This window comes from Phocoena sinus, chromosome 1, assembly GCF_008692025.1.
Source record: "Phocoena sinus isolate mPhoSin1 chromosome 1, mPhoSin1.pri, whole genome shotgun sequence".
NCBI lineage: Eukaryota > Metazoa > Chordata > Mammalia > Artiodactyla > Phocoenidae > Phocoena > Phocoena sinus.
In genome coordinates this window covers 89,881,806-89,906,180 of record NC_045763.1, presented here as the reverse complement: position 1 = coordinate 89,906,180, position 24,375 = coordinate 89,881,806, and the positions used below count along the sequence as shown (strand labels likewise).

Genomic DNA, 24,375 nt, shown 5'->3' with positions numbered 1-24,375 from the left:
TAAATCCCCACGTGACCTCTTACATCCTCACCTCTCCACCACATCCTCACTCCTCACCTGTGCTCCAGCCATGCTGTGGGCGTGCCCTTCCTGAGTGTGGCCCAGCCTCTCCTCTCCTTCCCATCCGGGCAACTCTATTTGTTCAGCGCATGCTTTTCTCATGGCTGTCTCTCCACAATCTGCCCCACTCTTGCCTAGCTAAGTCCTACGCAGCTTCCAGGTATGAACTCAGGCTTCGCCCCGTGCAAGGAGCCTTTCTTGATCTCCACGAGCGAGTGTCCAGCCTGGGTGCCCCCAAAGCACCCGAGTATATCCCAGCCACAGCCAGGCTTCCCGGCTATGTTTATTCCCTCTCCAAACCGTAAGCTAGTCCAGGGCCAGGCTCTGTTTTTGATCAGAGTGCCTGACACATTGGAAATACTTAAACATTTGTTGACTGAATAGGTCCCTTGGGAACCTTTGATATGTGGGATCAAAATTTCTATCTCAATTTGCTTCTCAAGAGATACAACCAGCCTCAGTCATGCTGCAAAGCGTTGCGATTTTTCTCGAACACTTTAAAAGCTTCATGTAACCATATCTTCTTGCTTTATGCCACCAGATTTTCTTTAAATAGAACTTTTGTTCCTAACAACCCCTCCTCATATAACCCCACCCGTGACAGGATCCAGTGTGGACTTTTCTAGTACTCAATTTCATAATCCACCAAAACAAGATCTAGCAACTGTCTCAAGTGCTTTGCGAAATCAAGGGGTAAGTGGCAGCACTGACAAAGTGCTCATTTCCTGTGGTCTGCTGTCAGCCAAGCCACAGAGCAGCTTCACTGAGCACAACACTGAGGCAGTCTAAAATCCCATTTCAAATCCCAGCTGTACTTCCTCAGATCTTGGTCTCTCAGAAGTAACACAACTGGGAATCGTGGGGTATGGGCCAGCTTGGACCTTAGAAGAGATTTTTTAAAGAGCAACAGCTTTTGATGTTTCACAGCCAAACTTAGGAATAATTCAAGTGCATGTGAGCATTCTACCATTACCACAAAGCTCAATGGTTGAGTTTTTAGAAATTAAGAATTTAGAGAATTATGAAGCTGAAAATGACCTATAGTTTGTTCTATCCTGAAGCCCTTTACCTGGGGTCCGTGAGACCTTGTCATCATGGCCCTCAACTTTTCTCCTGCCCTCAGAGAGATTCTCTATTTCCTCCTCAGTGACATCAGCTCACTATAGTAAAGTGATCAGGGGGGTGTACCGTGGAGCATGGTTCTCAGCTGGGGGCTAGTTTGCCCCCCAGGGTACATTTGGCAATGCCTAGAGACATTTTTGGTTGTCACAACTTGGGTGGGGCAATGTTATTGGCATCTAATGGGTAGAGCCAGGGATGCTGCTAAACATCTCGCAAGGCACAGGACAGACACCCCCCCCCCCCGCCCCCGCCGCCCCCGCGACAAAGAATTATCCAGCCAGAGAGGTTAAGAGCTCAGGGTCAAATCCAAAGCCTGTTTGTTATTAGCATGTGACCTCAGGCAAGTGATTGCACCTTTACAAACCTCAGTTTTCTCATTTGTAAATTGAAGATCATGTCAACTGCCTCTGAGGAGTCACATAATGATTAAATGTATGCAAACAGCTTCATGAAGTGGTCATCTTATAAGTGTGCCACACCTATTGGTGACAAAGGTGGTTCCCTACAGGGGGTGGAGAGCGGAGGATGCCCCTTAATGGAACACATCTGAATGGGCCAGTTCTCTAGCTCTGAGCGTCACTGCCATAGGAAGTTCCTGTGAGGTTGTTAAGGGAAATGTCACCCTCCCTAAATTTGTGTGCAAAAATGTATGTGTGTATTTGTGTATTTTTCTGGAGAAAAGATAAAAGAATTTTATTAGCTGCTCAAAGGAGACTGTAATCTCAAAATGGTTAAGGACCATTGATGTCATCCAGTCTCCTCACTTTACAAAAAAGAAAATTGAAACCCAAAGAGAGTGAATGACTTACTTACACACACAGTGACGGATCTGTGCCCCGAACCAAGTTGTCCCATGACACTAAGACAGGTGGCTCCACTGAGGTGCGCTAAGAGATAAATTGTGTTTACCTCATAACAAAATAACTTCATAGCAAAACAACATAATAAACACAATTCCTCCTTCTAGTCCTATCAACTTATAAATCTCTCTGTTTGTCTTTTCAGTTAATTGAACTGTGATCTTCAAATCTCCTGTACCAAAACCACCCGGGTCTGGGTCAGAGTTACTGTCTGGGCCCGGAAATCTGCATTTTAACAAACTCCCCAGGAGATTCTTTCCTACACTAGTATTTGAGAATCACTGCAGTGGAGGATATGTAGACTGATCTTGTTAGTTTCTGAGTGTTGATTTGTAAAGTTGCCAAGGCATTGCTTTTCTGAACTACATTTTCAGCTTTTCCAGGAAAACCAATTTGAACTAAAATTGCTTTGGCTTGGTCTCTGTCCAGAAGTGACTTTTTTCCAGTAAGCGGTTTAATATAGTTTATTTTCTAAATCTGCTTAAAAAATATTTCTGTCTGAAAGAGATAGGAACTGGTTGGAGAGAATTTCATGTTGTCAAGTGTTTAGGAATTATTTTAGGTAGTTTTAGTGATGAGATCAAATTACTTTAAGAGAGCGCTGTGTGTGTGTGTTTTCACATATCACTGAAAAGAAAAAAAAAATCATACGCTTTTGGGTGTCTGATCACAATTATCACCATCCTTAATGATGACGGTAAGCAAGATTGACAAGATCAGGAAAGAAATAACAAGAAAAATCTAAGAAATTTCCTTATAATTTTAAAGTCAAAATTAGATTAGGGAGCAAGACGACCAGAAGCTGCTACCCTATTTCTGACTCATCTAGGCAATCAGTGGTGGTTAGAAAAACTAATATTTTCTATTTTCCTCATCTCAGAAATAAGGCACCCAATCCCCATCAATTTCCAGAAGCCCTTTTCTCAGCATGTTCCTTTATTTTCTAATCCTTGAAGACTTTCTCTGGATACTGGGCCAGCCCCGTGAGCCCTGGTGAAAGCAGCTGCTAAATATGTGTGAGAAGCCTCCCTGTCCTGGAATTTAAAAGTCGGGGACTTTGCCCCATTTCTGACTGTAACACACACATCTCCACTTAGGTGTCCCTCAAACACTGTAGATAAAACTAACCCCTCCCGTGTTGCTGCCCATTGGGTGTGGAGTAGGTGGTGATTCTCTGTGCACAAACACCCTATTGCACCACCTCGTTTCTTCCCAAACACCTCCATACCCCACACACAGTGGGGAACCTAAGTGTGTACATAGACCCAACCCTGCCAAGAGGCTGCTCCAAAGGTCCGGCTTTTCTTCAGGTGGGGCTAGCAGTACTCTGTACTATTCCTTTGCTCATTACATCTGCACCACACTGCCCTCCAGGGTTGTCCTGTAACCTTCTTGTCCTGTAACAGTGTAGTGGATGCTTGTTTTGATGGCCCAGCAAACCCCTCCCTCCACCTGCTCTTCTGGGACTAGAACACCTGTTGTTCAGAAATCTCTCCTTCACTTGATTTCAACGGGAGGTGACCTGTTCTTCTGTGAGCCCAATCCCAACCCACTAGATATGGTTTGTAAGTCCAGAGGTGAATGTGAGTCCCTTCCCAGAGGTGTGGGCTTGAGTCTGAGAGGCAGCCAGTACCTCTCCGGGTGACTGAAGCTGAAGTTGTGATAAAGCAGCTGCTCCCAGCAGCCCTGTTGTCTGCCATGCAGAGAAAGAGATAGGGCACACCTGCTGGTTTCCAGATCCTGGGTCCAGCTTTACCTTAAGTCCAGCCACTTCCTAGTCCTTGGGCTCTATAAGCTCCTTGTGTCCTAAGCTGGTTAAAGTTGGGTATCTCTCACAATCCAAAAAACAAACAAACAAACAAAAAACCCAACCAATACATGATTAGATAATTTCCCCAACTGTACTGTGAACTCCTTGAAGACTTAGATGAAGGCGGGGAGAAGATACCTTCTTACCCTTTTCCCCCTTCTTTTTATTCCCTTATTCCCTTGGGTTCTGAGCACAAGCCCTTGAGCAATATATCTGTTAACTGATAGATGGGGGAGGGGCCCTATTTAGCTTATTATTTCTCAATCTAAATCTTGATTTTGAAAGCCACTCTGAACAATTAAATATCTTATTTTAAAAAGACAGTGTTAAATATTTGGAAACCTTGGCTTTTTCCCCTCAATTCCTTAATCCTACTGTGTACCAGTAATTAATGAAGAAGTTTTTGTTTTTGTTTAATTTTAAAGCCTAAAAAAGCAATTTCAGGCCCCATGCACCACTTTCTGGTATAATTACTCTGAGGTAAGACCTTGGCGTCACTGTTTTTAAAACACTCCCCAAGTGATTCTCATGCAGCCAGAATTTAGAATCATAGTTCCATATGAATCTCAGTTTACAATCATTTTAATGTTACATTTATATACATCCTTTAAAGCAGCCAGTTGAGGAAATTGAGTGTCAGGAAAGTCACTTTCCAATAAAGTTAAAGTGTTTTCATGCCTCTATTCCTGCAGTCCCTCTATGACCCCCTCCAACACACAACCCTGCCCCCCTCCCTTAGTCGATTTGGTACATTTGTGGAAAAGCAGGAAGGATGGAGCAGGCAGTTCATTTGTCCCGCAAACCACTTCATCTCCTCTGGGGCCCACCTTAAAGTCTCAAAAGTATGGATCCTGCTAGGGCAGAGAGCTGGTGGGAATCACCACAGCAGGTGACTCCACCGGTCTCAAGATTATTGTTTCTTCGAGTTCCTTGCTGGGTGAACACATTCAGGTTTTTAATTAGGAAAAAAAGACCAACATTAATTCTACACCTCCTGCTGTCCTCAAAACCATCTCAACAAATGCTTGCTGCTCTGGGAAGCCTCCTCTTTTACCCACACGCTCTCCTCGGGACTGCCAGCATTTCCCAGGAAAAAGGTGTCATCACACTGTGTGGGCATTATTTAGGTGTCTGTGTTCTTCCCAAGACTGTGAACTTGAGCACAGGGACTTTTACTTTATATCTGTAGCTCCTTGGCAGCCTCTCATAAACTTTTTTGAATGAAATATTAATCTACAGTCAACTTTCCAATCTCTGTGGGTCAGTATGAGTTATTTTTTTTTATGCCTTTCTCATCATCTCTATTCTTTCTAGACCAGCAAAGACACCAGAGCCAGCAGCACATTAAACTTTCCTAAATCTTTTCTGATAAAGCCTCTTCAAAGTTCTGCTCCCAGCAGGAAGACATCCTGAGCCAGATTTCACTCAAACTTCTGGATCTAATGACTAAGAGTCTCCCCTAGAAAATAAAACCTATGTAGCACTTAATTTCTGAAGCACTCAGAAAATACGAAGAAAAGCAAAGTGAAATAAAAGGGTCCAAACTATCCTATTATGAGTCAGGTACCTGGGATAAGCAAAAAAGGGCCTACAGACTTAATCAAAGATGTCACAGCGCAGTGAGAGGCAAAAGAATGACAGTTCACCGAATCCAAAGTAGGAAAAGGCTTTTTGAAGAAGGTAAAAAGTATGCTATCCACTAAAAGGGTTGACTGTATGTGGCACGTAAAAATATGTAAGAAGAAGCCTTAAAGCATAACTCACAAGAGGGGACAGGGCCTACTTTTATCCAGCACATGGTTCGGAACACTGAGTATATCTGTGCAGGAACAAGAAAACACATAACATTTTGGGTGTTCAGATAGAGTCATTATTTAAGTACAGAACATGCTTTAGAAAAAAATTCTGGAAGTCTAATCTGTTATCACAATTACTTCAGGTTAGCAGATTTGAGGGAAAGGAGGATTTGAATCTTCTACTCTGTACAGCTCTGATTGTTTTTACAAGAATCATATATTTTTAAAATTTATTTATTTATTTTATTTTTGGCTGCTTTGGGTCTTTGCTGCTGTGCAAGGTCTTTCTCTAGTTGTGGCGAGCGGGGGCTACCCTTTGTTGCGGTGCATGGGCTTCTCATTGCGATGGCTTCTCTTGTTGCGGAGCATAGGCTCTAGGCGCGTGGCCTCCAGTAGTTGTGGCTCGCGGGCTCAAGAGTGCAGGCTCCATAGTTGTGGCGCACGGGCTTAGTTGCTCCGCGGCATGTGGGATCTCCCCGGACCAGGGCTCGAACCCGTGTCCCCTGCACTGGCAGGCGGATTCTTAACCACTGTGCCACCAGGGAAGCCCTACTTTTTATTTTTTATTTTTCAGGGAAGCCCTACTTTTTAAAATAAGAATAACATATTAACTTAAAACCACAATGTATGCTTTCAATGAAATATTTTATTAAATAGGACTCTAATTCTGATATGTCAGGTATATTAATGCACAGTGTTTGAGCCCATTAAAACCAAGAGAACAATATGATTTGGAAAAGAATTGCCCAGGGTTTGTTATTAGGACAATGTAAAAATTTATATTAAAAATTCCTTAAATGGCCTGTTTATTAGACATCGCTCATTGTTGTGTGAGATTTCACTCAGGCATGTCAAGAAGATGCATGGCCAGGTGGCTGTGGAAACTTCAAACCTGAACCCTCTGCTTTTTGGCCAGCTAATTTTTTCAACACTGTATTAAAACAATTTTTTAAAATTTCAAGAATTTAATTTTCTTCCATTAGATTCCAGTGCATGAAGTCTTAGCCTTTTTAGATTTTTCATGCCAGTTGAGACTCAGCAAGAGATGATTAATTTATATACGTGTCTCTGACTCCCTGCCTCGAAACATGCTCTATTTCCAAAGTAATAATACCTGGTGTGTCTGGTATTTTATTTTGATGTGTTCTTTCACAGCAATCAGGCCATATTTAAAAGAGGCTCTTTGGCTACATGTAATATAGCAAAAAAGCTTAGGTGATGGGCTTCGGCATTAATTAAGTCTGTGTCTAAATCTGGGCTGTCCCTCTTGCTAGCCATATGACCTTGGACAAGTCACTTCACTTCTCCACCTCTGTTTTGTCCACCTAAAACCTCTCAGGTCTACATAGTAAGATAGCTTATAGATTTACTTATAGATTTATGGCACTTATTATTTAATTATATTTTATATTTAATTTTTCAATACTTTTTATCGTAATATTGTAAAAATTGCAATATTTTAAAATTATGTTTCTGGTTTTTTTTTTCATACTAGGTGAAGTAAGTCAGACAGAGAAAGACAAATATCATATGATTTCGCTTAGACGTGTAATCTAAGAAAATGATACAAATAAACTTATTTACAAAACAGAAATACAGTCACAGATATAGATAATAAACTTATGGTTACGGGGTGGGGGAAGGCAGGGAGAGGGATATTTTGGGAGATTGGGAATGACGTATACACACTACTATATATAAAATAGATAACTAATAAGGACCTACTGTATAGCACAGGGAACTCTACTCAATACTCTGTAATGACCTATATGGGAAAAGAATCTAAAAAAGAGTGGATATATGTATATCTATAACTGATTCACTTTGCTATACAGCAGAAACTAACACAACATTGTAAATCAAGTATACTCCAATAAAATTTTTTTTTTAAAAAGGAAAGAAAAAAATATTAACCCATATTTTTATTTCTTTGGGTAAATATTAGGAGAAAAATTTAGACTAGTTCATCTCTTAAAGCAAAGAAACTCAGAGAGTTTTTCCTACTCTAGTTTGCCCTGAAAGGGATTAGAATATTGGAGACATTGGGTGGTGGCATGTCTACTATAACCAGTAGTCTTTAGGAAGGGGAAGCTGTAGCACTTCCAAATTTATCCATTTAAAAACAAAGCAGAAACAGGAACTCTGGCCCATCTGGAGCAGTGGAGACTCAAAGGATAGATCCCCTGTCTCCTGGATCACAACTCCTCCCCTCCACAAAGAAGTCTTGAAAACAGGGATTTGGGGTCAGTCCTGTTGAGATAAAGCTAACTGCACATTAATTTAAATGTGCTTTAGTTACTACAAATCAGTTGGCTAAGATACAGAGTGTGCAAAAAAGGGTTTATGTAGCAGGCCTGAGACAGGTGTCCTTAGAAAAGCCTGCTTTCAAGGTTGGCCTTGGCTTGCACCTGGGAACTTGACTGGTAAACAGATCCCTGGGCTGTTATCAGACTTCCCCTAATGATAAGGGTGGTTCACTGTCGTTAGACCATGCAAACAATAAAGTTTATGCAGAATGCCTGCTTTCCTTCTTCGAGTCTGGAATTTTGGTTCATGCTGGGTGGTGGGTGCTTACATGACCAGCCCCGATAAAAAAAACCTTGGGTGCTTAGGGTCTAATGAACTTCACCGGGAAACAACACTTCACATGTGTTGCCACTACTGGTTGCTGGAGAATTAAGCATATCCTGTGTGACTTTCTGGGAGAGGACTCTTGGAAGCTTGCACCTGGTTTCCTCCAGACCTCACTCCATGCAACTTTGCTGATTTTGCTTTGCATCAAACTGTAATAAGTCTTAGCTGTCAGTGCAAACATGTGCTGAGTCTTGTGAGTCCTTCTAGCAAATCATCAAACCTGGGGGTGGTCCTGGGGACACCGACAAACAGGGCTTCTCCTATCTCCAGACTGGCTGATAAATAATTAGTTCCTGGTTTAGTTCCTATCTTGGTATCTCTCCTCCAGACCAGATGGATGAACTTCCCTCTTTTGGTTTACTCTAAAAATTAACAGTCCTAACCACCTGTCACTTAAACTGGAATCCTTAATTAAGGATAATTTTCCCCATGACTTGACTTTAAAAAGATCAAACTTTCTAAAGTCTCTGTCAGCTTGGTGGATTATCAAGGTCTCTCTCAGCAGTTCCACTTCTTGTCGTGACAGTACAGTCATCTCAGGACCAGCGTCCCTCATTCGGCCACTGGTGCAGTATCTGAGAAAGAGAACTCCATGGAGGTGCTCTCTGGTGAGGGGACACGAGAATCTCTGAGCACAGTGATTCTGCCACCTCTGTCTCTGCTCTGTCTTATGGTTTCTGCAGTGTTCCCCTTCAACATGGCCCTGGGCATTTATTCTTTGGTCATTGAAGGCCTGTGATCTAAGTGGTAATGTAAGCTCCTGGCTAGGCCTCAAGCAGCAGGAAAAGTCTGGAATCGGCTGCTATGCTTGTGAAAGAAATTGGTATGAAAGTGGCCAAGGGAGAAAGAGGAAGTGAATTTTATGTATTTCCTCAAATCAGGAAAAACTAGGTCTATCCAACCCTGCTGGTCACTGTCAGCAGATGCCATATTAGTTTACAACCCAAGCTACATGAGAGGTGAATTGGTTACACCCTTCTAGAATTGAAAAAAAAAAAACTGCGTGGAACTTGCCTCTTGGAGTATGGGATCTTAGTATGTGCAGTATGGTGCTAAAATTCTCTCTGCCTGCAAGGAACCTAGATTTTTAAAAATGGTTCCATTTCCTCCAGAGTTTTACTTTTTTTTTTTTTTTAAACAAAGACAAAATGAACGGGGCTTCCCTGGTGGCTCAGTGGTTAAGAATCCGCCGGCCAATGCAGGGGACATGGGTTCAAGCCTTGGTCCGGGAAGATCCCACATGCCGTGGAGCAACTAAGCCCGTGCACCACAACTACTGAGCCTGCAGGCTGCAACTACTGAAGCCCACACGCCCAGAGCACCTGCAACAAGAGAAGCCACAGCAATAAGAAGCCCGCACACCGCAACGAAGAGTAGCCCCCAGCTTGCCGCAACTAGAGAAAGCCCACGTGCAGCAATGAAGACCCAACAAATCCAAAAATAAATTAAGACAAAATGGACTGGCTTCTTTAATCTCAAGGCTCTGGGACCCCTGTATCCTCCAAATTTTACTTCTCAAGACAAAAAGGCACAAGTTACACTTTACAGCTTAGTGTACACTAGCTCTCAGTAAAGGTCAGATAAATTCTAGATAGATGATAGATAGATAGATAGATAGATAGATAGATAGATAGATAGATGATAGATAGACAGATACTTACATAGACTATTATTATCCTATTCTGATCTCTGGTTTCAATTTGCCCTTTGAACTTCCTATGCCATGTACCTGACGTAATCATTTTGGGGGATCTGGATATCAAGACTGACAATCTCACTTGGAGATAACCTCTTCTTTAAAAAAAATTTTAAACTACTTTATTGAGGTATGATTGGCATACAAAAAGCTGTACATATTTAATGTATACAACTTGATGAGTTTGGAGGTGAGTATACTTCCATGAAAACATCACCACAATCCATGCCATAAACATATCCATCACCTCTAAAAGTTTCCTCCCATCTTCTTTATTATTATCATTATTATTTTGTGATAACTTAAGATCTACCCTCTTAGCACATTAGTCAAACAAATAACAAAGTTTCAGTTCCACAAGATGAGTTCTAGAGATCCACTGTACAGCATAGAGCTTATAATTAACAATCATGTATTATATTAAAGTTTTGAGTAAAATAAATACCAATAAGGAGCTCTGGAACCGACCAAAGGTTGTGCATTTAGTATAAATGAGCCCAACCTAAGAGTAGACCATATCCTATGACATCTGAGAGGCTGTTCATCTCAGCTTTAAGTCTCAGCATCAGTTTCCTCAAAATTTGGTGTCCAAAGCCCCTTCCTTCTCACTCCTCTATGATATGCCCTCTCCTATCTTTGAAGCCACCTTAATTAAATCCTTTTGGGAGAGAACCATAATATAAGTAAACAAAACACATTTGATAGATCGTTACCCCTGATTCTGAAGTTTAATGTAAATGTAAACGTTTGCAGTCCAGCTTCTCATAAAAGCTTTGATCAACTTGATTCAAACCAAAATAGGCACTGTGAGTCATCTCCACTTTGGTGGTAGGCAGGTTAAAGTGAGGTATGGTGAGTGAAAAGTCAATTAATTTATGTTCGTCCATTTAAACCCAATTCCAAATAATTTGAATTTTGTATTAAAAGCAGTCTTCCAATATAAGTTTCTACTTGTACTCACCAAAAAAAGTTTTAAATTCTCTAGAAAAGCTATTTTTCTCCTTCTTGAGATGATTATCATAATTCAATCCATAGAGAAGGAACTGGGTGGGAATATATTAACATATCAATCCAGCTCAAAATAACTTAATGCAGTTATTTTCTGCTTTCCTTTCTCTGCCAGGGGTGCCACCTCTACACAACCTATGTGTAAATAAAAAAGTTTTCTGTTATGCTGTAGATTGTGTCTCGCTGTAATTGGAAACCTCCCTAATTAATCTTCTGAGCAGATACACAGCGAGCAAATTCTTGCTGTGCTGAGTGTTGTGAAGAGGACTGCAAGGCTTTCGCAGGCAACTCTGCCTTAGGAGGGCACTTTGGGAAAGAGCACAGTCTTCTTATATGATATGAAACACCACAGAGTACTGTTCAGCTTACACACTGACAACTGGTTTAAGTAGAAACTTTTTAACATAGTGATGGTTCAACACATGTCACCAAGGAAAGCATACAAGTGAGAACAATTTTGAAAACACATTTGTAGAGCTTACCGTTGGTCAACTCATGTTCCTGCTGTTATTTGAATCACAGCTGAATACATACATAGGGTAGCCTCTCCAGGTGTGTTTGGAGATTTAGAAATCATTTGACAGGGACTTCCCTGGTGGCGCAGTCGTTAAGAATCTCCTGCCAATGCAGGGGACACGGGTTCAAGCCCTTGTCCGGGAAGATCCCACATGCTGCAGAGCAACTAAGCCTGTGCGCCACAACTACTGAGCCTGCGCTCTAGAGCCCACAGGCCACAACTACAGAGCCGGCATGCTGCAACTACTGAAGCCCACGCGCCTAGAGCCCGTGCTCCACAGCAAGAGAAGCCATCACAAGGAGAAGCCCGCGCACCGCAACGAAGAGTAGCCCCTGCTCGCCACAACTAGAGAGAAAGCCCACGCGCAGCAACAAAGACCCAGTGCAGCGAAAAAAAAAAAAAAGAAAGAAAGAAATCATTTGACATCTAAGGGTAACAAAACCATGCGAACTCAATGACTGGTAGGTGAGAAATTTATTGGATCTAGTTAACTGATTTTTCTACTATGTTTTTTGTAAGAACTAAATCTGATTTTCTGCCCTTCTAGACAGGTTGATGAATTCATAAGAAATCTCCTTCTCTAAGATGTGGTCCCATGACAACCTCGGTACTCCAACTGTCTCATGCAGTGTTGTGAGAACAGCTAATTGGCAGATTCCCAACTCAAGAAGTGAAACTATCTTCCCACCCACAATCTTTCCTATGTGTTCTGAAAAATTTCAGAAGACAAAAGAGAAGGGGAAAACCTCAGAAACATCACAACCCAAAGAGATCTAGTTGAATACATAAAATATCTCCAATAAATAATGCAGCTTCTCCCTCCCACGCCAGCTCTTCAGGGCATAGATCCAACAGTGGCGAGGTTTGTGCCATCTGATTTATTTCTATAATTTCTCCTTTTAAAAAAAGCAGCTATTCTTTCTCAAAAGGAACTGATGACCAGTGTATCATACAATAGTCATAAGTGATCAAGCAGGCCCGAAACACTGATATGAACAGTATTTTATTAACAAAAAGGAAAATTATATATAGAGGAAGGCAGTAAGAGCCTGACATTACCTGACTCTTGTGAAATTCAAAGTATAAGATTTCTTTGTGCTCACTGTCACGTATTTCAGGAAATGACCACAACCTGGAAAGTCTATAAAAGATAAACTAAAAACCTGCAACAGAGAATTTCAGAAGCTCGTAAGGCACCAACCAGAGTGGATTAAATATAAAATTATAAAAATACTTCAGTATATTGATAACTCCAAATCCAAATTACAAAAGCCAGGGAGAATGTAAATTGCATAAAACTTTTATTATTTATTAGCAGTGTATTATTCTACACTTTAAAATAGAACAAAATATCTTTTTGAAGGTAAACTATTCATAACAAAATACATGTCAAACAATTTTTATTATTGGAGTAGAATCACTTTGCTATATACTTTCTATATTATACACATATACTTCTTGGTTTGTCTATGTATGCACATGTGTATAAATAATTTTAAGACATACCCATGTAGATACATATGACTAAATACACACATAATTATGAAAAATTTACAGTAGTCAATTTTACAATCATTTAGTAGCTGCACATAAATTAGTATTCACAGAACTAAAACTGTCAATATGGTTCCCTTTCCCCCACTTCTCAAATATCATCTGAATTACCCTTCACTGATAATTTTGAAAAAATACTATCATTTTCCTATACAATTAACCAATCATTTTTTACAAAAACTCATAATAAAATATTTTACTATTTTAGCTTTAGAAAAGGTATACAGTTTAATTCCACTTAGTTTAATTTTTGATTCCTAAAACATACAATTCCTTTTTTTCATCAGTTTAGTGCAATTGTTTGGTACTTCAGTTTTTGAAGGTTAAATTAACGAACCTGAGTCAAACATTCATTCAAATGCCTTTTTTAAAATGTAAAACAAGATGTTTTGATGAAGCATGTATAATAGTCTCAATGTACCCCCTTCTAATAAATATATGATAAATAACTCAATGGTTGAGAGTAAAGCGCTTCATATGAATCCACTGAACTGTCTCTGAGTAGTCCATTCTTAAGCAGCATGGAAAACAAACAGGATCAAAGACTCCCCAACTCCCCAAGGAAAAGAAGCTTACCGGTTTCTGGAGCCTAAATATAAGATTACATTTACATGAAAGGGCTGTGAAGTACCTAGGAGTCCTTTCATTTTCATGTTAGGTTTCAGATATGCTAGCTTGTGTGTCAGGGGTTTGTGATCTGTTTTAAACTTATCTCCTCTATTAATACATTGAACTACTTAGCAGCATCTTTTTCAGTTTTTTTTCTCTTCATTGATTTAGAACTGGTGCCAGACCATGTGTGAATACAGGCAAAAACCTCGTACCAAAAACCAGAATACTCTAATTGGGTTACGAACTCTTTTGAGAGGAGGAAAGAAAAGCATTTGGACTGTAGAGTCATTTCATAGAGCAAAACCATTCTTTCAGAAGAAATATTCGATGAATTCTGATCTTCAGCTGGATGTTAAATTTTGTTAAAACCCCCAAAGATGCAAAACTAAATGGCTCAGCAACAAAAACAAAGGGAAATGAAATGGTCTAAATAAGCCATATCAAATGACTGTACTCTTGCTAGAGATAAACTCGGATAAACTTAAGTTAGACTGACTTCCCAAAAGAATGAACTGTTCTGCCATATTCATAGTGGGAACAGAAAAATCACTTTCTAAAAACTTTCTCCCTTACTTTTTCTTAATAAAGAGGAATTATTTATTCATTGTAGATAAAACCATACTAAACAAATTCAAAATACAAATTTTTGGTAGCAAACAGGAAGAAAACCTAAGTCAAAATATAGTCTAGTTTTTACATAATTTTATATATTTATAAATTTATCAAAATAGTCTTTTAAAGTTCACAATACATACATAACACTGTACATGTAAATGTAATAACAAATGTATTATGAAATACATTAAAAAATAACCTTTCAAAATACCAAATTCAACATGAAAACTGTCTTAAAAAGGGTTGACATCTTCATAAACATAGTTTCAGTGCATTTATAGTAGTCATTAACCAGAGTTTTCTGGTTTCAAGTCTCATGAAGGTCTTATCTTAGTGCTCTCTTTAATTTAAGGTAAGAAGGCAGAGATATTCTTCTGGCAAAAGCAGCTGCTTTCTCTCTACATTGCTCGTCCAGATGAAGCAATTGTGTCTAAGAGTAGAACAGCTTTCACCGGAGTAGCAAGGCCTTAGTAATGAACATATTCAGACTGAAGGGACTGTGCAGGGGAGAGACATAAACCGAGGTTAAATTCCATCACACACAAAATTTCTTGTACATTATGCAGCTTCTTTCTTCAACACAAGGCAATTTGGGTCTATTATGTAAAAGATAAATGAATAAACTAGAAAAGAATAGAAAAAGATGAGGGAAACGAAATATTGGCTAAGAATGAGATATTCAATTAGGTAAAGTAATTGCAAGAAAACTTTATATTTTAAAAGGCTTACTAATTTAATACTAGTGATTAAAAATTAAGTATTATTTGGAAATTGGTAGGTGGCACTAAGCTTGCTTTTAAGCTTTTGTACAATACTATTGAGTTTTACTCAAAAGTACTAAATGACATTTGTAACTAAATAGAAGATTATTAGAGTATACTTTAAGGAACATATATACTTTTTATTTAATGCAATGCATAGCAAATGAATGTTAATGCTTCTAATGCAGGAGAATTAGCCATCATTTAAATAGATTCCTTAAGGATGTATGGATATAATAAATACCTTATAAATCCTTTCCACTTAGGGGGGACACAAAGCACTTATAGCTTTGAAATCTGATCTTAAGACCCAAAAAGCTTTTGTGTAGAAGGGTCTTGCAGTCATAACATAATAAACAGTGGGCAACTTTCAAGAAAAATAAATAATGCAACATCCCACATCACATTAGATAAGAACATATAAAAGGAGCATGCTTCAGATATGTAATCAGAATGCATTGACAATAGACATAAACCAGGAAAAGATAAAGACAGGTAGAGAAAATCTGCCAAACAGTTATTTTTGAGCAGCAAACAGCAGTTAGAAAGAAGAAACATAAATCAGCCTAAACATTAACAATTTCTCTGCATAATTCTTCTAGTCAAATACCTTAGAAAAATAAAGTTTACTTGATTTGCTACCAAATGCCCTTTTCTCTTCCTCCAATAATTATTTTTCAAATTTATCTGCAGCATTTTATTAATAGGTCATCAATTCTGAGAATGGTCCATTTTATTGATAGTATGGGTATCAGTAAAAAAGAATCTGTCCATTTTGCATATAATTTACAAAAGGATTCAAACTATCTTTGAACAGCTTCAGAATCCCAGTGAACTTTATACCCTATCAACAGCCATTTACTACATAAGTATCTATCAACACCGTGAGTCAAAAGTTATGGTCCTTGCCCTCAAAGGGCAAAAGACCACACTGTCACACAGACATAAAGTGAAAAGACAAAGGTGCCAACATTAAATAATAACATACATAGGGTGAGAGTAACATTGTGCACAAGCAAAAGATTAGGCAAGGGGTGGAAAAGGAAGGTCGTGGCAGGGAGGTGCGTTCTTGAGGCTGCAAGTTTCAAGGAAGAGGTTAAATGTTAAGAGCAGGAAGAGAAAAAGGAAAAGGTTTGGCAAACTGGCTTTCTCACTATAGCATGTAGTTTATGTCAAGGCTTCAAAACAGGAGAGATGATCAAGACTTAGGGTACTATAATGTAAATATACCTGAACTCACAGAGAGAATAAGAGGTAAAACTGTGAGAAAGTCCAGTGAAACTGGTCCAATGCCTTGAAGCCCATTTAACTTGTGGGACATCAGCTACCATCCTAGCAGTTAGAGCTTGAAAGTGGACTATCATTTTTCTAGGTGCTTTTTCCCAGTTTCTTCTGAAATCTCTGCAGAGAGGGCAGAGCCACGAGGCCTCCCCAACAGCAAAAATGCCACACATGCATGCTATACACTGGCCAATGCTTTCTTGGGAATATTTTAACTTTCGCTTTTGTTCTGATTAGAAAAGTTATTCATACTAACATAAATTATAAAGCTCCTCTGATTGCTTGAAAATTTACAACAAAGTTGTTTTTGCAAGCACCTCTAAAGTTCCATCAACTCTCAATAAATAGAAATACAGCAAATGAACAGACACTAGACAAGCGACCTTTGTTAAACTAACTTTCTTCCAGGTTAAAGTGTTTTACATTATGCATCAATATATAGGGGGTAAATATATGTGTACATGTATTTATTTATTTTATGGAATCATGATACCCACTGAACTAGAAAATGGAAATAGTTTAGAATATTAGACTAAGGATTTCAGTCATTCATGTGAAGTATATATTCATTAGTCTCTGGCAGACAGCCTTTCCTTGCACACAGCAGAGGTCAGAAACTCTGGCTGGTGTTTAATCCAGCCTTCAGATTCAGATGACCACAGTCTTTACTGCTTCCTTTGCCACTCACCCAGTTTGCTCACTTACATTGCCTAATTCTCTCTGCAGGTCTCTGTAAACGAATGAAGACATGATTTGGCCAAAGAATGAAACTTCTGTCATGCTGATTAATTCATTCAACAAACAATTATTGAACATCAATAGTATGTATATATTAGGTACTGTGGGATAAAAATATGATACCAAATTCTCAAAACCAAACATATCCCATGGTTTCTTTATATGGTGTAAAAAAAATTTAAGAAAATAAGAGATCAGTAAAACGGGTTTAGCAAATTATTCCGACATCAGTGTTTTGCAACAAATTAACCCCTTTTCATTTTCAGTCTAAAACAAAAATCTTAATGTAACTGGACTTAGGGAAGAAAGAGAATTGTTAAAATCTACAAGACCTATCATTTTTGAAAAGTATAACTAATATTTTGAGGCCTTTTCACTGGGGAAACAATAGTGACAGAAATTCAGATTTCAGGCACCACGTGTTTATATAATGGGGTTGTACTCAGGGTATCTGGTTCATTTGTTTTCCAAATGTACATGTATCCTAAAGTTATTAATAACCCAGTTATTGGCACTTTTAATTTTTATAGTAAAAATGAAAATGCACTGTGTACTCCATAAACAATATCATTATTGCTATTGATTTTATTATTCAAAAAATAGATTAACTGAAGTACAACTAACTGGAATTTTTGGTACATTAGATATACTATTTAACAGGTCAATTATTCTGTAAAAGATGCTTATTGAGTACTTTCTACATACCGGGCACAGTTGCAAACATCTTATATGTATTAACTCATTAAACGCTCTGAACAACTCATTTTACAGATGGGGAAATTGAGGCACAAAGCAGTAAAGTTACTTGCCCAAGATCATGCAACTAGGAAGGAATCTGAACTCCAGCAGTCTGGCTGTAAAGCCCAAACTCTTAAGCCACCACAATATAATGCCTCAAGACACTTCCAGCATTTGTCCTGTGATTCACTACATATTCAAATAAACATTCTCTATCACATGACACAGACAAATAATGAGCAGGGTATGATCCTGAGCGAGCAAAGAAATACTAACATACAAAAGAGAGGGTACTATTTATTACTGCAAAGGAGATATGATTTTTAAATGATTTTCAATAGAACTGAATCCAAAAGAATTTTCAGGAATATTCTATAAGGAAATTTTCTTTATAAGAACACTCATGTTTAAATATTCTGATTAAAGTTTTAATTCTGCTGAGCCAATTTTTTTATCATTACCATAGAATTGATACCTAATGTATCTGAAAAAAAGAAACAAACCCCTCAGCAATGACAATGATATGGTTATGAAGGAAGCAAGACCTGAGGTGTAAATATTATTTTACAAAGTAGCACTTATTTATATAACCAAGAGATTTTAATTTCTTTAATAGAAAATTCAAGTTCATGTGGCCATTAGGTTCAACTGGGTCACAGTGAGTTAAGACCAGATCAAGTTTATCATGATCATATGGTATTTTTACAGTATGAATACCCTAAACTAGTAACACAGCAATATCCAGCCTGCAAATGAAGGATAAAATTACCTTACATTGCAGCCCCCAAAATTTTTATGTCAAAATATAAGCTTCCAGCAAGAATTCTTGCTCTGAAAGCAGCTGGATTTGACACAAAACACAGTGTTAGGTAAGGAGATCAAGACAATTTGTTCTGTTCTGGAAATGTGCTACTATCTGTTTTGGCAGATGTAGGTAGTGACATTAAAAATTTAGGTCTGGGGGTGTTTCTTTTTTAAACAGCCCAGTTACCTAATCATGGTAGAAAAATGTCTAATAATTATTGATATAAATACTGTACAAATAGTTAATAAATAAAACTATAAACTATCAAAAACAGCAAATTGTAAAGAATAATGAAAGTTAAGGTCTTTGCGAGCAAATGAATGCAATAATGTCTTAGTGTTCAAACAACTTGGACCAAAGGACCCTACGATCTGGAGTGTTGGTTTCCTAGTAGGTCAAAATCACCGTGTGCTTTTGTCACATTGACTTTTTCTTTCCTGCATTTCCCCATTTTCCCAAGTCCCTTAGGAAGAAAAAAATAGTCTACTAGTTACCTTGGTTTGAGTTCTAACCACAGAAGCAAAAAGCACCTACAGAGGCAAAAAGTGATTTGTTTTACACTTTGCTGTACATCTGAAACTAACACAATACTGTAAATTAACTCTACTTCAATTTTTAAAAAGTGATTTGTTTTAATGGCATCACTGATAGTTAAAGGAAAGAAACACATGTTTGGTAATATGGTCTCTTATATATAACTCCAGTGTTTTTAAGTTTTAATGAACAAATGAGGAAAAAATAAACACTGGTGAAAAATAAATTTATCTATAACTGCCTCTATACTCCTGGGTCTTTTATGGCTTTGCAATGGAGTCTCCAGTTGTAATGTTTGTAAGTTAAAAACACACAAAATGCGTGCATTGATACATACTTCCACAAATGTGGTTTCACAATACTACTGAAAGTATTTGCCTCTGCTAACATGATAATACTTCTGCAATAACACTAGTAGAAGCATAGCTGGATAAGGTTTTATTGGCATCATATTAGGTTAAGGTTTGTGATAAAATCAGCTTTGTGATAAAATCAGCTTCAAAAGAGGTATAAGTATTTTTCTACAGTGCTTTCTAAGCATTTCAGGGACCCTAAGATTTAACAATGCAATTTTGGTTAACTAAAATGCTACACAAACTATTCTTTCACCTTCCTGCATAACTTTTAATAGATTCTTTTTTCTAGGGGAACTTAATATGTGCTCTTCAACAATCACAAAGAGCTCAATTGTTAGATGACAGATTGTTGACACTCACTTTGACTCAGCCAACCATTACATGCGTGTTTTCAGTTCATCTGAACACCAAAATTATATTGATGCAAGCTTGGTTGAAATGTATTTTCTTTTATTTTAATAAAGCCACATTTGTAGGAAAAAAACAAAACAAAACTCTCAGATTGCTGTATTTAAAGTTAAAGCTGAGAAGTTGTTTGCTTTGCTTTTTATTAGTGCTTCCTGCGCTTGCAATGATTATGGGCCCCTAATTAGCCCTTTGCTTAACTTTCATGAACCTAGATAGATTATCCAACGTTTAGTTCAATAAATATTTATTAGGTGCTTTCCACACTTTGGAACCTGAGAAAACAAAGATGCCTCTGAGGAGCTTAAAAGCCAGCAGAGGAGAGAGAGAATCACATACAGCTGACTATACTATGAGAGAAACCAGAGGGTGAGAACAAAGTCCCACGAGAGATGAGAAGGACAAGGCTTTCTGCCTGGATGGGTCACAAATGCCTCATCAAAAAGATAACTAGTGAGCCAGGCCAGGAAATAAAAAACCAAGCAGAGACAGGAGGAAAAGCAGAGTAAACTGCTTGTGCTAGGGGCTCAGCACGAGGCAGAACGCCGGTCAGGATGCCGGGTGGAGCTGCTGGAGAAGACAGGGCAGGAGGCACGTGGTCTGATGGGGAAGGGCGCCAAGGGGCAGGCAAGGGATCCAGACCAGACCCTGTGTGCAAAGTGGAGACGATGAATGACTCTTAACACAGGAATGATTTAATCAGCTGTGCCTTAGACATCCAGCGCTGGCAGCAGTACAGAGGAAAGTTTAAAGGCAAGAGATACTGAAGGCAGGGAGGAAATTTAAAATGCTAACCCAGTAGTCCACGAAGACCTCAATGAAGGCAGCAGTGATAAGAATGGAGAAACAAAATACGGACATTTCAAAGGGAAAACTGCTAGGACTTAGTGGCTGGATGTGGCACAGGGAAGGCAGAAGTAACGTCAAAGACCATTCCAAATTTCTAGCTTGGATGATTGGATGTATAAAGATCGCAATCAGTAAGCCAGGAAACAAAAGGAGGAGTAGACAACTGAAAAAGCATGTATTCTTTTCCAAGACTGCCCACAGGAAGTTAGAAATGCAAGTTCAATGCTCAGGAGATGATTACCCAGAGAGAGAAGCAGACCAGGATCAGAGCCTTAGGAAAAATCATTAAGGGGTGGGTAGAGGAAGACAAACAGGTAACTATTTAATGGGGGGAAAAGGAGAAATGGGAAAATAATATTCCAAAACTCAAGAGACCAAAAGTAACAGGAGAAAAGGGTGGTCAACAGAGTCAAATGCTGTAGGAAGACTAAGAAGAGGGAGGACTAACAAGAGATCATCAGATCTGGCTGAAGGAAGTCAATGGCAGCCTGTGTGACAGACTTTCACCATACTGTGGTGCCACCTCCCTTGTCCAAGTTTGTCCATAAAGGAGACACTATGATAGGTGACAGAACTGAGGGGAGAAATTGGTAAGACCACTCTGCACCTGTTCACAGGTGAGGAGACAGGCAAATGGATGGTAAGACACTGAAGATCTAGCAGAGAAAGGATGTGGATGGGGCAACTCCCAGGAACAGTTTGGAAAGAATAGTTCAGGCAGGTAGGGTTACCACTGGAAAACAGTAGGGCTCCTTTTTTAAAAAAGGAATAAAAGGACACGTCAGATGCAGATACACTCTGAGGTAGAGAAGAGGACAGTGAAGAGGAATTATTCCTGAAAAATTCTATGTTCTCAGAAGAACTCAGGACCGGGTTAACTAAGGTTGGAGGAGCTGTGTTGATGAAGAGCGTGAAAAAGCTTCGGAACAGCCAATGTGGGGAAGAGAAAGGGAGCCAAAATGGGATAAGTAAACTACTTATGAGCACTGAAGGGTCAGGGTAAATTAGAAATTCATTTGAAATGGAGTCAGTTGGCACAGTTGGGATTTTCTCCAGCAGAGCTCAGAAGAGAGAGACTAGAAACAGACATGAGATGGCTGAACTGATCTAATTTGGGAGGCTAGTGATAAAGTGGCTACAGAAAAAAGGTCCAAGTGGAACAGAGAATGTTGGAAAAAGGAAGCAGAAATGACTATGGGGCTACAGAAGGAAGTAAACTGTGAAGGGAAACAGGCAAGGGTCATAAAGAGGTCATGGGGAAGAGTCAGTAGGGTGAGGGGGGCGGTATGTTTGATATGGGCCTTATAGAATTCAAGACATCAGAAGCAATGCTCTAAGCAATAAGAAGATCCATGAAATGGATTTCCAAGTGAATAAAAGCAAAGATCACTGAAGTTAAGGAAGTTTAAAATACAGCAGCTGTGAGACTGAGCAAGTCACTGCCTCTCTGAGTCTTAATTTCCTCATCTGTCAATTACGGATTAAATAAATAAGATGTATAAATATTGCACCTGATACAATGTGAGGCACATAGGAGGTATTCAGTAAATCATTGATGAGGATGATGATATGGATTAGAAAAATGTTACAGTTGTCACACATGCTGGCAGTAGCTTGGTAGCTAAAAAGTAAAGCCAAAGTCCTCAGTATAATGGTATTAGGCGGCAGACGCTTTGGGAGGTAATTAGTTCATGAGAGTAGAGACTTCATGAATGAGATTGGTGTTCCTTTTTTTTTTTTTTAATTTATTTATTTTATTTATTTATTTTTGGCTGCATTGGGTCTTCATTGCTGCTCATGGGCTTTCTCTAGTTGCGGCGAGCGAGGGCTACTCCTTGTTGCGGTGTGCGGGCTTCTCATTGCAATGGCTTCTCTTGTTGAGGAGCACGGGCTCTAGGCACATGGGCTTCAGTAGTTGTGGCATGCGGGCTCTAGAGCACAGGCTCAGTAGTTGTGGTGCACAGGCTTAGTTGTTCCACGGCATGTGGGATCTTCCCAGACCAGGGCTCGAACCCATGTCCCCTGCATTGGCAGGTGGATTCTTAACCACTGTGCCACCAGGGAAGCCCCAGGATTGGTATTCTTATAAAAGGGACCCAGAGAGCTCTCTCGCCCTCTTACAGCCATGTGAGGATACAATGAGAAGATGGCAGCCTGCAACCCGGAAGAGAGCCCTCACCTGAACCTGACCATGCTGGCACCTGATCTCTGGCTTCCAGCCCCCAGAATGGTGAGAAATAAATTTGTTGTTTATAAGCTGCTAGTCTAGGGTATTTTGTTATAGCAGCTGAGCTCACTCACATACTGGTTTTTTATGTCCTTTCTTTTCACTCTAATAACTTTCAATCAGAGACTGAACCTGAGGATGCCAAAGCCCACACAGATGATGAAGTCATTAATATTACGGAACTGAGGGTTTCACGATAGTCTGACCAAGAGAGAGAGAAATATCTGCTTCTATGGATAAACGGTTCTCTCTCACACATATCAGCCCTGTGAGTTCAGATATTCAACAGCAAACAGCCTGTGTCGTTTACCAAAGATTTCTTCCATTAGGGGCAGATCCAATGACTTTACAAGTAACATGCATGGGGCATCTGTGCTTGTTTGCACATGCATGCACACCTGCATGTATGTGTGTCTGTGTGTAATAGGGGGTTGCAATAAAAACATGCCTTTCTGGGTTAAACGCCTTACACACATACAGTAAATTTCAAATTTTTGGAAGAAATAAATGACTTACTCAATATTAGAAAAGACGACAATATGGAATAAATAAACCAATAATCAAATAAGTAAGCAGAGTCCAATGCTAGCTACTATGAAGTTAATAAAAGTAAGCTGCCACGGTTTCTAACCTCAAGTTTACCAACCAACTCAGTGGGGATCCAAGGCGTATACCCATGGGAAAGGTGACTCTCAATACCAAACAGAAATGATAAAGGCCAAATGACCGATACAGAGAGGACAAATTAAGAAAAAGTCAAGACTGCTATAGTTGGGTGAGGCCAAGGAAGGCTTCACAGAGGAGGAAGTAGGATTTAGGCTAACTTCTGAAGGGAAGGAGTCTGAAAGCAAAGGTGAACCAGGTTGGGAGCATAGCATGTAAGAAAAGGATGAAGGCCCTTGGAGCAGGGAATATTCAAGTTCCACATAGAAGAAGTAAAAGGATCATGCTCAGGAGGGAAGGGAAATGAGTTTGAAATGAGGGTGGGGGGAAAACTCAAAAAGACCCTGAATGGTTAACCCCAGAGACTGAACCTACTTCATGTCAAGATGGAGCTGAAAGTTATGCTCCAAATGACCACTCTGGGTATAAATCAAATATTTTTAAAATGTGAGGAAGAAAAGGCACAACAGGACACAAAAGTAAGATCAACATGTTCATGGCCCAGAAACGAACTAAGACACAGTGGCAGGCCACTGGCTACAGAGCTGGAAGCTGGTAGAGGTGGCCAGGTGTCCCATTCCTGGGGGTACACAGGCTAAAAGCTGCTGGCCTGAATCTGAGGCTGGGGTCAGGCCCTCCCACCTGTGAAAGGGGCGAAGGGAAGCCACAAACAATGCCTTGGGCCAGGTTTGTGCACAGCTGCATCCTTGCCTGAGAAGTCAGCCTCCCGAGCT

At 39.4% G+C, this 24,375-nt stretch overlaps 1 protein-coding gene across 1 annotated transcript in view; it reads right to left on the bottom strand.

The window, feature by feature from the left end:
* Positions 1-12,787: 12,787 nt before the first annotated feature.
* The window catches only part of CDC14A (cell division cycle 14A), a 188,460-nt gene continuing 176,872 nt past the window's right edge, over positions 12,788-24,375 (bottom strand). Inside the window, exon 16 of the mRNA XM_032636902.1 lies at positions 12,788-14,781. Within this exon, the coding sequence (XP_032492793.1) occupies positions 14,752-14,781 (30 nt within the window). The 3' untranslated portion in view covers positions 12,788-14,751. The remainder of the gene's footprint in view (positions 14,782-24,375) is intronic.